Below are 14047 nucleotides of genomic sequence, written 5' to 3'. Positions count from 1 at the left end.
TAATATGCATTTCCTGGAATAGGCCTACTTAAATCCAATAGGTTTTCTTGTCCATACAAGGAGTTGTGAAATATAAATGGACGATATGGTTCTGTGGGTAATGTCGCATGCATGCTACTTGACCCCTTAATTTCCCCCTGGGCTGGGATCAATAAACAATACTCTGCTCTCTAAATACAAACTTCCCTCATTGTGCATTAGCCCTGTGCAGCCACGAATCAAGACCATGTAGCAAACTGTTTAAAATTAATTTTATTTTTCAAGTCTTGTCAGCTTTGAGACTATGATTTGTGAAGTTCTGTGATTATGGCAAGTGTACAAAAGTGCAAAAAATTATTTGGTAAAGTGCTTCAGTTCTAGAAGTCCAAGTGTAGTGTTCAGTATCCTCTTGTGATCTTCTCCTGGCGGTCTGTGATGGTCTGCTGAAGACTCTGCTTGGCGTCTTCGAAACCAGGATTCAGTTCCAGAACCTTTCTGAAGTCCTTCTCGGCCTCTTCAAAAAATCCTGCAAATTTCAGACAATACAAACTGTTATCGTGTCAGGTACTTCAATAGCATACCTATGGCAAAAAAAACAAAAAACAAATAGCCTCTAGGCCTACTAAGAAGCTGGTTAAGGAGTAAACCAAACAGGTGTAGTTGAATTTAAAATCCCCTAATAAGATTGTGGGGTTCTTATTTTCTTCAGTACTCCAGACTCTGCTATTAGATGATTTACCTCAGTTAACCTGGTTGATTTTACTCCTGAAGTGAACCAGCTTTAGTAGGCTATTGTAGTACTATAATTTCTAAATGTTCATACCCAGTCTGTAGTGTATGAGTCCCCTGTTGTAGTAAGGCACCTCGAATTCATTCTTTTGCTTTATGGCCAACGTGTAATCCTCAATGGCCTCCTTGAAGTCAACCCTAAGATATTTGATCTGTCCGCGGTTGTTTAGTGCAACTGCGAGCTCGTTGGCGTCACATTTTCTGAAACAAAACAAAACATGCATACTTTTATGAACGTGAGCTCAGAGGTTGAGTGAGCTCTGAATGAACGTTCAAAAACACACGGGAAGCAGCAGATTTTAACTTGTCTCGTCAAATTACCTGGACGGGTTCTCACAGGACTGTATATAAAGGCTGTATAATTCCTCCGCCGCCTTAAAGTTTTTGTTTTTAAACTCGTTATGAGCCTCCTTGACAATGTTGTCTTCCATAATGAGCAGTCCTGTGGATAAACAATGCTACTTCTATGGTTGTGTGAGGGGGAGGTTTCCGCGACACAAGTGTGTGCTGCCACCTAGTGAGTTGGAGTAAGTACAGCTTGTTCACGCCTGTCATATGACATAGTTGTAGTGTTTTTTCAACACTGGGGTATGGGGTCCCCTAAAATGTCTAGGATTGAATAGAGAATACCAATAAAAAATAATAATTAAAATAATACAATATAAAGATTACATTATATTAATTATTATTAATCTTATATTGTAAACTAATTAATATTGTGATTGAAGATTGAAACACTTTGACTGTCATGTCAGTAGTCTAATAGCCTGCAAGTTAGCTCAGTCATGTTTGTTGGTCGCAGATTTTTTTTTTTTATGGGGTCCCCAGAAGTTTGGAATGTCAAAATGGGGTCCTGTGACAAAAAACTGTTGGGAACCACAGTAGCCTATGAGTGCGTTTTAATATGCGACCTTGCCTCCTCCACTTGCGCTTGTCTCCTCGTCCCGCCTCCTGGCCCCTCCTCCTTGGAGAAAACGATAAAGTTTCCCAGCTGTCAGCCTAGCCACAACAACTTTTGAGGGACTGTTTTTCATTCACCATCCCAATTGCAAATGAGAAAAAGACTCTACAATTGAGCTTTTGCAAGATATTGAAATATAATGCTGTTGTAAGTGATGTCATCATGACGAGAAGCAAGTGGAGGAGGCAAGTGGAGGAGGCAAGGTCGCATATTGCAGCGCACTCTATGACTCCAGACCATAGAGGTAGAAAATAACACTAGAGGTGACCCCGCCCCCCTTCTGACGGCAATCTGTGGCGGCCATTATCTGTAGGTAGGTCTGATAAATGGAAATGAATGGACAAGGAGGCTCACCTCTGTCAAAAAATAGCTTAATAATGTGAAAATGTCCATCAACACACTCTACAAGGACAATAGTTGAAGTGTGTTGCTAAATATGTGCAGAATTAAAATAATTTGATTTTTTGATGTATTTTATCGACTCATATGATTTAAGTAGATATTTATCCTGACATTTCAAATCTGGTCTTTGATTAATGGGTTACTTCATATTCACACAGTTTTAGTCCATTTTTTAACAGAGGTGGGCGTGTTCTCCATTGACTTGAATTGACTGAAGGTGCCTACACTACCTACAGACAATGGGAGGCGCCATGTGCCACTTCCCAGTGCTGTCGTGAATTGCCATGTCCTCTCTAGTGTTATTTTCTACCTCTATGACTCCAGACGCCTATTCAGCCTGTGGGGTTTCCAACACAGTGGGCTCGGGACCCCATGTCAGGTCGGCTGAAATGCAAATGAGGTCACCTGAGATGTCTAGGTGTGAAAACAGAATTAATTAGTAATGTACAACTGTATAACACAATAAGTTATTCATATTCTGGTTGAAATGCTGCAAACAATCTTACACGTCCAGAAATGTTCATGGGTTTAATAGCCTACAAGTTAGTTAGCTCAGTCATGGATTTTTATTTTTATTTATTTTTTGGTCATGATTTTTCTGGGGGCACCAGAAATGTGGGTCCTGAGCCGACAAATGTTGGGAACTACTGGCCTACCGTATGTTATAGTGATGGGTGATGGATAAATAAAATGTTGAAATACAAATATTATATAAATATAATTTTGAAAGACTATGTTGTCTTCTTTTCATAGGCTACCACTTAAGACATAAACTACAACAACTGCAAACCCATACCATAAAGTCTTAACCCATAGGCCTACTGACGCGCATTATGATAACCAGTAACAACAGGACGCTGACAACTGAAATTATCTGTCTGTCTGTCGTAGGGTTGCCAATCGACAATGACAACAATATGGGACACTGTCTGTCTGTCTGTCTGTCTGTCTGTCTGTCTGCCTTACGGGTCACGTGACGGCACGCTCTATTAGCGCACATGGATTATGCACGGACCTACGCCAGGTCTGAATTGGTCAACTGTCAATGGAAAAAATACTTAATTGTCTTGCGGGTCTGGGGGTCTGTATTTTTCCTAGATGTAATTTCCTGCCATTTAACACCCCGTGCCCCCTTTCAGCTCAATGCAGAACACGTACTTTTATATCTAAATATGGGACGATTCCGTAGTATTTCAAGGGACGGTTGGCAACCCTAGCTATAAGTCTTTCTCGCATTAAAGGCACATTGGGCATGTCCTTGACCATGGAGCACAGAAAGACCTCTCACATCTAGTCTCCACGGGAGAGCGCGTTCACGATGACCCATCCAGCAGCAGACCATTCAAGGTCAAAGGGTCGTGCTGTCTAGTCATGAAACATATAATACATTAAACCTCTTCAATGACTTTAGCAGGTCAGTGGCTGCTTCCCACCTCCACTGCTCATCTCTGCTCGCACGGTTCAGTGTCAGACAGAAAATAAACAAAATTCAGTCCGTCTGGCTGGCTGTAGGCCCATATGGATTTATTTTCAGCTATAGCCTAGGTGTTCATTCAATGTTCAACATTTCACAAGGAATTATGAATATATAGCCTAACCTAATGTTCAACTTTGTATTTGAAAAATGGCACTATTTTTTGGAGACCATGTGGCAATAGATGAAAGGTGGTGGTAATATTCTTGGGTGGTAATAGTGGTGGTAATGGACTGAGTGCATGGGTCAAAAGAGGGGGTAGGGGTCGAGAGAGGACCCGTCTGAAAGGCCAGGAAGCTGTCTTTCCCCTTTTTCCCCTCCTCCCTTTCCCCTTTTTCCCTCCCTCCCTTTTTTTCTCAAAGGGCCCAAAAGTGGTTGTTTGCTGTGAGAATTACCACTGCGAGTCAAAGTCCACCCCTGCCTGAGGAGAGGAAGAGCGATCAATCACCCCGCTGTCCAAAACAGTGTTAGCAAGCCCATTCCCTGGCAACCCACGCCGTTAGAGTATCTATGGCACCTCTCTACTGCCAGGGGCGTTATGATGTGTGCCCTCGCCACCGGAGGCGTTATGATGTGTGCCATCGCCACCGGAGGCGTTATGATGTGTGCCATCGCCACCGGCGACGTTATGATGTGTGCCCTCGCCACCGGAGGCGTTATGATGTGTGCCATCGCCAGGGGCGTTATGATGTGTGCCCTCGCCAGGGGCGTTATGATGTGTGCCATCGCCAGGGGCGTTATGATGTGTGCCATCGCCAGGGGCGTTATGATGTGTGCCCTCGCCAGGGGCGTTATGATGTGTGCCATCGCCACCGGCGGCGTTATGATGTGTGCCCTCGCCAGGGGCGTTATGATGTGTGCCCTCGCCAGGGGCGTTATGATGTGTGCCATCGCCAGGGGCGTTATGATGTGTGCCCTCGCCAGGGGCGTTATGATGTGTGCCATCGCCACCGGCGGCGTTATGATGTGTGCCATCGCCAGGGGTGGCGTTCAGGGGGGTGAAGAGTGACTGAGTCACCAGGGTCCTGTCTATGTAGGGGGCCCTCACAGTTGCTACGTTTACATGATGCATTTAATTCGGAATTAATTCACTGTAATTCTGAATAAAGCTTAATTGCAATTGAAAACGTCATGTAAACACTTCACAATTCATAATTAAATGAAAGATCAATGTAAACTTGACCAAACTATTTAATTCAAATGATTAATTTTGAATTAAAAACACCATGTAGGCCCTACTGTGGCTGATATGGTAGGGCACACGTTTACCACTCGGCCGACCCGGGTTCGATTCCCGGTCCGGGTCCTTTGCCGGTCCTTCCCCAGCTCACTTCCTGTCTCTCCTCCACTATCTTGTCTCACAAAAACCAATAAAGGCTGAAAAGCCCCCCCCCCAAAAAAAAAATATATATAAAAAACGCCATGTGACTGTAGCCAGTGTCTGATTCACAGATATATGGCTGGGGGTGGGGGGGTCCATTGGAGCTGATTGTACATAGGGCCCACAATATGCTGGTACGCCCCTGGCCATAGCAGTTGGCATGTGTTGTGTGTGTGACCCGAGGTTGCCAGAGCTTGTTTGCCCTCAAATACATCCCGGCAGTCAATGTCGACACTTAGATTAGTTGGGGATGAGAAGTCATGGGGTGAGCAGAAGTGTTAGATGGGGATTTGTTAGACTGATTTGTTGGTGTGAGACTGTGTGTGTCTGCTGCTGAATGTTTGTTGAACCAACATCTCTGTTTGCTGAGTGGTGGTCCTACAAGCTGTATAGACATCATGGCTGGCACCCTGTATAGGTGGGTGGCCAGAAGCTCTGCATGGCCTTTACCCCCCCGGCCCGACCTTACCGGACTAGCCTACTACGCAGGACCCCCCCCCCCACACACACACACACACACCTTACTGGACTAGCCTACTACGCAGGACCAGACACACACACACACACCTTACTGGACTAGCCTACTACGCAGGACCCCCCCCCCCCCCCACACACACACACACACACACCTTACTGGACTAGCCTACTACGCAGGACCCCTCCCCCCCCACACACACACACACACACACACACACACACACACCTTACTGGACTAGCCTACTACGCAGGACCCCCCCCCCACACACACACACACACCTTACTGGACTAGCCTACTACGCAGGACCCACCCCCCCCCCCCCCCCACTAGCCTACTACGCAGGACCACTGCTAAGGTGTTGGAGGCCCTGAGCATAACTGGTCAGGAGGCCCCCCTCATAATCACATAATAATAATTAATGTTGAATAAATCTTGAATTGAGTAATGGAATAAATTTTTTAAAGAAAAACATGATGGGCATTTTGATAACTAATACATAGGCCTTTATGTTTTGTAATGTAATTTTATATTTTATCATGATGTTTTTTAGTCCATTTCAATTTAGGAGGCCCCAATTTGGGGGGCAAAGTGGTTGAGGCCCTAATCGCTCTGCGTACTCTGCTTATGCCGAGTGTTACGGACTGGAGGGTAGAGAGATGGGGCTTGCGACGACATTTTGTCATTTAGTCTCTAAACTTGATAATCATTACCCCTAGACAGCAAACCTTTTCTGAGGTTTTTTTTTTTGTTTGTATTGACCTATGTGGGGTTTTTTTTTGGTGCTAGGCTGCTTTATCGATTTCAGAGACCTTGGAGGTCTCTGTCTTAAGGGGGGAGGTGTTACGGACCCGTGGGGCTCCTCCCCGCTCTTTACCGTAATCACCTCCGTAGGCGCAGCACGGGTTTCTGGAAACCAGGTGCGGCGCGTTGACTGTGATTGACAAGACTCAAAAGTTTGCCAGAAGCAGCGTTGGAGGCCGCCGCCTCTCCTCCTCTCCTGCACCTTTTTACACTTTGATTTCCATTCACAAACATCCACACACTTTACACCCACTTTTATTTATCCTCACTTACTTCATTTTCAACATTTATCACTTTGACATTTAAATAATAAATCTAAGTAAAACTTGATTCCGTTTCTGTGGTCTTCCATTTCTGGTACGTTGGACTTTGGGTCAGGACGTAACACTAGTGGCGTCCCTGCTATTCCGCTATGCATATCTCGCATCTATGTGGCAGACAGACAGCAGACGCTAACACAATGCTGATATTGGCTATAGGCAATGATTAGTTTTCCCAACAGTGATGCCAAATTTACATTGGGTTTCTTCTACTACTTGTAGAATCCAGTGTCTTGGAGCATTCAGCGTTGTTCTGTCATTTTTGTTCCATCAGGTTTAACGATGAGCAAAACTCTGGTTGTGCAAATGCAGCTAAGACGTAATCATGCCAGATGTTTTCCAGGTTTGATGTCTGAAGAGAAGAGAGCCTGTCTGTCACATGTCTGTGATGTTTAGACACTTCAGCCACTGAGAAGATGTACTGGTTGCCCTGTCAGCATAGATGCCATGACCTCCTGAGTTCATCATTTAGGGCAGCCATGGGTTAAGCCAGGGATGGGCAACTGGCGGCCCGGGGGCCACATGCGACCCGCCTCCTCACTCAATGCGGCCCGTAGATAAAACAGTGGGCCTAATTAAGAACATAATGACCATATTTTTAAAAACAACTACTGAATCAATCTTGTAATTATACTGTTGGCCAATGGAGTATTGAGTATAGAGTATTCTCTTCCTTCCAAACGATATGGGCAGTCATTGAGCAACCAACTGCACCTCCAACTCAGATGGGAGTCAGATCCGTGGTCATGTGGCCCTCCGATTGTGGCGACGAAAAAACGTGGCCCTCCTCATCAAAAAAGTTGCCCATCCCTGGGTTAAGCGGTTAGGGCCTCAGACTTGTAGCCCAAAGGTTGCAGGTTCGACTCCTGGCCCGCCAGGTTGGTGGCGGGAGTAATCAACCAGTGCTCTCCCCCATCCTCCTCCATGACGGAGGTACCCTGAGCATGGTAGCCTACTATACCCCCGCACTGCTCCCTTAGGGCGCCACTGGGGGCTGCCCCATTGCACAGGTGAGGAATAATACATGTAATTTTGTTGTGTGCAGTGTGTGCTGTGGAATGCTGTGTCACAATGACAATGGGATTTGGAGTTTCCCAGGTAGGCTTCACTTCACTACATCTACACACAGTCTCAGATTACTGTCAATTGTCAAAGTAGTAAAATGGCATCAATGCGTTGAATAATAATGGGGATCAGATGACATTCTTACTGCAAGTTTACATTCATTACTACCTTCTTTACATTCATTACTACCTTCTTACTGCAAGTTTACATTCATTACTACCTTCATTACATTCATTACTACCTTCTTGATTGCATTACCACAGACCATTACCACTTTATTAGATAGTTGTAACAGACATCAAGATTCATCAGACCAGGGAACATTTTCCAATCTTCTATTGTCAAATTCTCGTGAGTCTGTGCGAATTATAACCTCATTTTCTTGTTCTTAGCTGACAGCAGTGGCACCTGATGGGGTCTTCTGCTGCTGTAGCCCATCTGACTCAAGGTTTGAACTTGAGCTTGGCTGTAGGCCTATTTTAGGGGGGATTTAGCCCCCCCTACATTAGTATTAGCCCCCCCCACCCCCCCTAACGATTTTGCAAAAAAAAAATTATGGTAACACTTTAGAATAATGGATGCAAAAAAGCATTATAAAGACTTAATAAATAATTAACTATTGATGAACAAAACATTAACAAACGTTTGTAAATGACTAGGAAATGTAAACAAATGCTTGTAAATGACCAGGAAATGCTATGTTAATATTTTATATTTATCAAACATTTACAAGTTGCTTGTAAATTAATAAAATACTCTTTTATAAGGTGTGTAAAATCTTGCAGATATCATTTGTAGATATTTTATAAAGCATTAATAAAGCTTAGTTAATAATAAAAACATTTGTTAATGTTTTATTCATCATTAGTTAATTATTTACTGAGTATTTACTAAGGAATATTATCATAAAGTGTTACCAAAATTATATATATATATTATTATTTTTTATTTTTTTTTACATTTTTCCAAAAACAAATGCAGTAAAGCACTGAATACGAACCACCAAGAAGGCAAGTTAATCTGAATACAAGTTCATGGTTGCTTATTTATTGTTTAATGGCAGGGTGCACAGCAATATGTTATGCGGGGGGGAAACAGGTAGAGGATTGTGCTTTGTGACTAACAACACCTTAAGAAAAGTATAATTACTTACACGGATGAAATCTTCAGACCCAAAGTACCAATTTTCACTCACAATACCCGTGTAATAAATCAATTTGACATTGTCTTGAAATTATAGTTGAGCTTCAATATTTGTCGTAACAGTTTGAAAACACACATGAACTGATTAAAATAGCTACTGATGGAGTAAAAATTACCAAATATCTGCCGGGCATGCATAGTTTTCCAAGTAAGGAACCTGTTTGAATGAATCGCTTCCTGACCACTGCTTCTCCTGGAGACGCGCAGTTAGTAACTCCTTAAAGTTCCTAGTCCTTGTGTAAATTATGCTCTCGGCATTTTGTATCTAATCATTTTAACTTCCGTACATAATATCCATCAGTTGAAACATTTTGAAATGTTTTGTTTAGCTTACATAAGGAATGTTCATTCAAATGTGAATTAAAAAAAAATCACTGTAACTAGTGTACGGTATGGTGCTCTTAAAATAATTGTTCAAGAAGACGCTTTTGCACACCTCTGTAGGTGGGCAGTTGCGTAGGATATTATGCCACTGGGGTTGTCATTCAAGTGTAAAGAAATCCTGCATATTGTCCATTCCACCAACAAACTTTAATCCAACATGAAGAAGGTCGGATGACCGAAACAATGTATTAAAGTTTGTTGGTGGAATGGACAGTGTGCGGGATTTCTTTGCTCTTAAAATAATGAATTCATAGACAAAACCTTAGCAGGTGAGCTGAAAAAATTTTGGCGTGCGCTGTGCGCGTGCATTTTCTTCCTCTGGGGGTAAGCCCCCCCTTGTCTCTCAAACCTAGTGACGGGCCTGGCTGTGGCTAGTAATAACTTCCATCTCAATACCCAATTTGGCAGATAATCCATTGTGTGATGCATTACAGTAGCCTACATATTTTTGCCCCTTGTGTTAGTTATATTCAAGATCATGAAATATCATTCAGATTCTATGTGTCTGATATATTTTAATTTACCATAACACACTATGTTCACGGCATCGATAGTCTTGTTAGTCTGTGTTTTATAATTTTCTGAGCTTGGATGTGTTCACACTCCTCATGGTAAAGAAAATACTGACATCAAGAAAAGTAAGAAGACTGATAGTGACTCTGGGAAAACCACTAGCCACTGTGGCCGACTTGACTTGAAAACCACTAGCCACTGTGGCCGACTTGACTTGAAAACCACTAGCCACTGTGGCCGACTTGACTTGAAAACCACTAGCCACTGTGGCCGACTTGACTTGAAAACCACTAGCCACTGTGGCCGAGAAGTGAAATCCTTATCCCACGTGATACAAAGTTTCTCAGGTATGAGCTACAAAAGTTTATCTTCTACTGGCCTTGAAAATGAAACAGTAAATTAATGATTACTATGAGGCCTTCTTCTTTATTCCCTTTGCACAATATACTATGGGCTGAGGACACTCCTGCTCTGCCTACTCCATCTTGAAAAGTGAAAAGTGAAAGCCCATTGGGAAACTCCAACTCCCATTGTCATTGTGACACAGCACTCCACAGCACACAAGTGAACACTGCACACAACAAAATTGCATTTATGCCTCACCCGTGCAAGGGGGCAGCCCTCAGTGGCGCCCCATGGGGAGCAGTGCGGTGGGACGGTACCATGCTCAGGGTACCTCAGTCATGGAGGAGGATGGGGGAGAGCACTGGTTGATTACTCCCCACACCAACCTGGCGGGTCGGGAGTCGAACCGGCAACCTCTGGGATGCAAGTCTGACGCCCTAACCGCTCACCCATGACTGCCCATTACACTTAGACCATTCTTTTATCCAAAGCGACTCACAATTATTCATAGGGTATTACAGTTATTTTACAGAGTATTGGTTACAGTCCCTGGGGCAGTGTGGGGTTAGGTGCCTTGGTACAGGGTATTGGTTACAGTCCCTTCAGGGCAGATGAACTTGATGCATAAATAAGTCGTCTTTGATTTGTACGCTTGTTGGGCCCTTGTAGGTCTTTTCCCTCACTTAAAAAGAAGTGTGTGGTGTGTGTATTGCATTGCATGGTCTGTAAGAAGTGTCGTGATGTGTGTTGCAGTGTGTATCCATGTCTGGACACTCTGAGATGAGACAGACATGAGGATGGAGGGGGCTGTGCAGGGGCAGCGCAAACAAAAAAGGGGGGGGGGGGTCATTTGCTCTTGGTCCCAGCAGGGCCCCCCATATTGGTGGTGGGGGCCCTATTGTGACCTTGGCAGGCTGTGCGGGGGGCCCTATCGGTGTCTGGCCCTGGGGCCCTGTGCGGGGGGCCCTATCAGTGTCTGGCCCTGGGACCCTGTGCGGGGGGCCCTATCAGTGTCTGGCCCTGGGGCCCTGTGCGGGGGGCCCTATCAGTGTCTGGCTCTGGGACCCTGTGCGGGGGGCCCTATCAGTGTCTGGCTCTGGGGCCCTGTGCGGGGGGCCCTATCAGTGTCTGGCCCTGGGGCCCTGTGCGGGGGGCCCTATCAGTGTCTGGCCCTGGGACCCTGTGCGGGGGGCCCTATCAGTGTCTGGCCCTGGGGCCCTGTGTGCATGTCTTCCACCCCTGTGGTTCTCTGTGTTTGAGCTGAAGAGCGTTTGCTGATCCCATCTCTGTATTTGCTATAGGTCTATAGGGTTATGAAAGGCCTCAGTGTTGTCTCGTCCCTCTTGGCACAGGGGAACCAGCTAGGTGTATTTCTCTCCCAGCGTTGAAAATGTTCAAATGCTCTTCTTGACATGGAGGCGCAAAATCCCCGGGCAGTATCAGACTCACGGCGTGGCACGACATCCACACACCTGAAGGGGAAAGAAGCCTGTCCTGCACCGTCTGCCTTCCCACAATGCTCTGCTGTATCTTGTATTACATGCACATGCTATATTACAAAAGACAAGGCTATCTCACCAGGCTAAGTGTTGACTCTGCCAGGGAGCAAGTACTGGACTATAATATTATATAATGATTGTACACTACTGGTCAAAAGTTTTACAACATCATTTTACAGATATTTAAGATGATTGTGTTAGTTCCAACTTCAATTTGAATTCAAAAGCAGTTTATTGTGGCACTGCACTCTGGAATAAATGTTGACGACAAATAAGCAATTTGATGTTGGAAAATCTCTTTGATGTCAAGCTACTATACATTGACCAAAATGTATTCTAAACTTCAAGGTGTTTAAAAAAGTTTAACAGTGTATATTTCCTAATATATTTCCTAGATGAATAATTGCATGAGCTAATCGGATAGACTGTTGCTGTCTGATTCTGTAATGCGTGAATAAATTCAGCTCAACCAAAGCCCTACACCAGTGTTTCTCAAACTTTTTCAGACCGAGGACCACTTTGTCCCCCCAAATATGTTCAGGGACCGCCTACCAACTGAATTCACAGTTGATGGGTGCTAATTTGACACTGCTAATTTCGATGCAGATCACTTTTTACAAGCTTGTCTTATTGTAGTGAAAATGCTATGTTTAGCTTTGTAATAATGTTACAAATATAGCTTACGCCTAGCTTGTCTTGGTAAAATAGAAATCCCCTCGCGGACCACCTGAGCTGTGTCACGGACCACTAGTGGTCCCCGGACCACACTTTGAGAACCACTGCCCTACACAGTACATGTCTACAGGGTTTGGAGCAGCAACGTAACTGTTCAATTGGTTGTTATGGCTCTTGCATCTAATCATTCAATCACATTTGTTGTGAAGTTCAATAAAGTGTTGGCAGGTAAACCAATAGAGTCAATTTTCTTCTTGGAGCAGGCGTCACTCTTAATTATTTCAGTCTCTGAGGGTGCTGGCCCAAATTTCAAATTCAATGTTTCAAGAAGGAGGCCGCACCTTGCATAGTAGTGTTTTTTTATTGCACAAAATGCCAAATGTTTTTTTTATTGCCGAAACGCGTCTGTGCAATAAAAAAAACACTACTATGCAAGGTGCGGCCTCCTTCTTGAAACATTGAGGTTAACCAATAGAACAATTGCTTTTTCTTTGAAAAATGTTTTTTTTTTTTTTTTACCTTATTTAGACAGGAGAGCAAAGAGGGGACAGGAAGCGAGTGGGAGAGAGACGGGGGAGGATGGGGAAACGACCCAGGGGGAGGGAGGGGGGAGGATCGGGAAACGAGACGGGGGAGGATGGGGTAACGACCCCGGGTCCTGACACAACAGCACAGTGCCATACCGCTTGTGTCTACGGTTGCTTTTTCCAATCTTCTGAATACATGCGTCTGTGGTTGATATCCCCTATTGGGTGTGAAAGGTGTTGTGAATTAACAAAAAAAGTTGAGTTGATATGCATTTTAAGGCAGAAGGTGGACTTTCATTAGTTTAACAAACTGGAAATGTTTTACTGTGCAATTTGTTGTGACATTGATGGAAGTGTTGTATCAGATTATATCCTGTATAGGCTAAACGCTGACAATGTCAAAATGTTCAAGATATATTTTAAAAGATAAACATTTTTAATTGTAGGACACCATCCATCAGTAAACACGGATAAAAACATGACGAGTGCAGACAATTCAAAATTAAACTCACTACTTTAATGAAAAAATATTTTGCTACATATTTTACAGAGTCCAATTTCTTTCATTTTACTAAATTACAGAGCAAATACACTTGTCTCTATTGTACACTCAAACTATAACTCCAATACATGTGCTGATGTCATGTACACTCAAGCAATAAGTCCAATACATGTCATTTGTATACAATACATAGATTTCCCGTTTACAGACATTCACGCTGTGAGGAGGGGCAAGATGCTAAGCAGGCAGCCAACCACGTCAATGCATTTTTTGAGTGACAGCAGTTTACACCAATCAGAGGTTGAAGAGTGGGCTGCCAGGGGCGTGCAGTCAGGGATTGTTTACAAACGGGAAACCCATGTATTGCTTCTTCTACAGCAGATGTTTTTAACGTAAAACAAAACTGTGGCTTCAGATTAAGTAAAATTCATTGAATTTTAACAATGCAGGGGAATGCTAACAAGACATCACACACCTTTAGCACTTCAATAGCTCCACTAAACGAAACACAATAATATAATAAAATAAAATAATTGCATAATATTTCCAATGGGCCAAAGTTAAAGTTTAACAAAAAGTAAGTAAAAAAAAAAAAACAGTGAAAAATCTCTGAAAACAGTTCACATGAAATGTCCCATGAGCAAAACAGACAACACAGCAGTATGTGAGTGAATGGTCCGTCTGTCTGTCTGTCTGTCTGTCTGTCTGTCTGTCTCTCTTCTCTTCTCTTCTCTTCTCTTCTCTTCTCT

The 14047-nt window shown here is 43.6% G+C and overlaps 1 protein-coding gene across 1 annotated transcript; it reads right to left on the bottom strand.

Annotated features, from left to right (window-relative positions):
• Positions 1 to 234: 234 nt before the first annotated feature.
• ttc32 (tetratricopeptide repeat domain 32) lies at positions 235 to 1272 on the bottom strand. Its single transcript, XM_063222586.1, has 3 exons — positions 1090 to 1272; positions 803 to 969; positions 235 to 505 (listed from the first exon to the last, which is right to left on the bottom strand). Exons 1-3 carry the CDS (start codon positions 1197 to 1199, stop codon positions 378 to 380), a joined length of 405 nt encoding a protein of 134 aa, XP_063078656.1. The 5' UTR covers positions 1200 to 1272; the 3' UTR covers positions 235 to 377.
• Between the last annotated feature and the right edge of the window lie 12775 nt (positions 1273 to 14047).

Source organism: Engraulis encrasicolus, chromosome 18 (assembly GCF_034702125.1).
Source record: "Engraulis encrasicolus isolate BLACKSEA-1 chromosome 18, IST_EnEncr_1.0, whole genome shotgun sequence".
NCBI lineage: Eukaryota > Metazoa > Chordata > Actinopteri > Clupeiformes > Engraulidae > Engraulis > Engraulis encrasicolus.
Note: the sequence above shows the minus strand (reverse complement) of the source record. Positions and strands in the feature narration are given on the sequence as shown.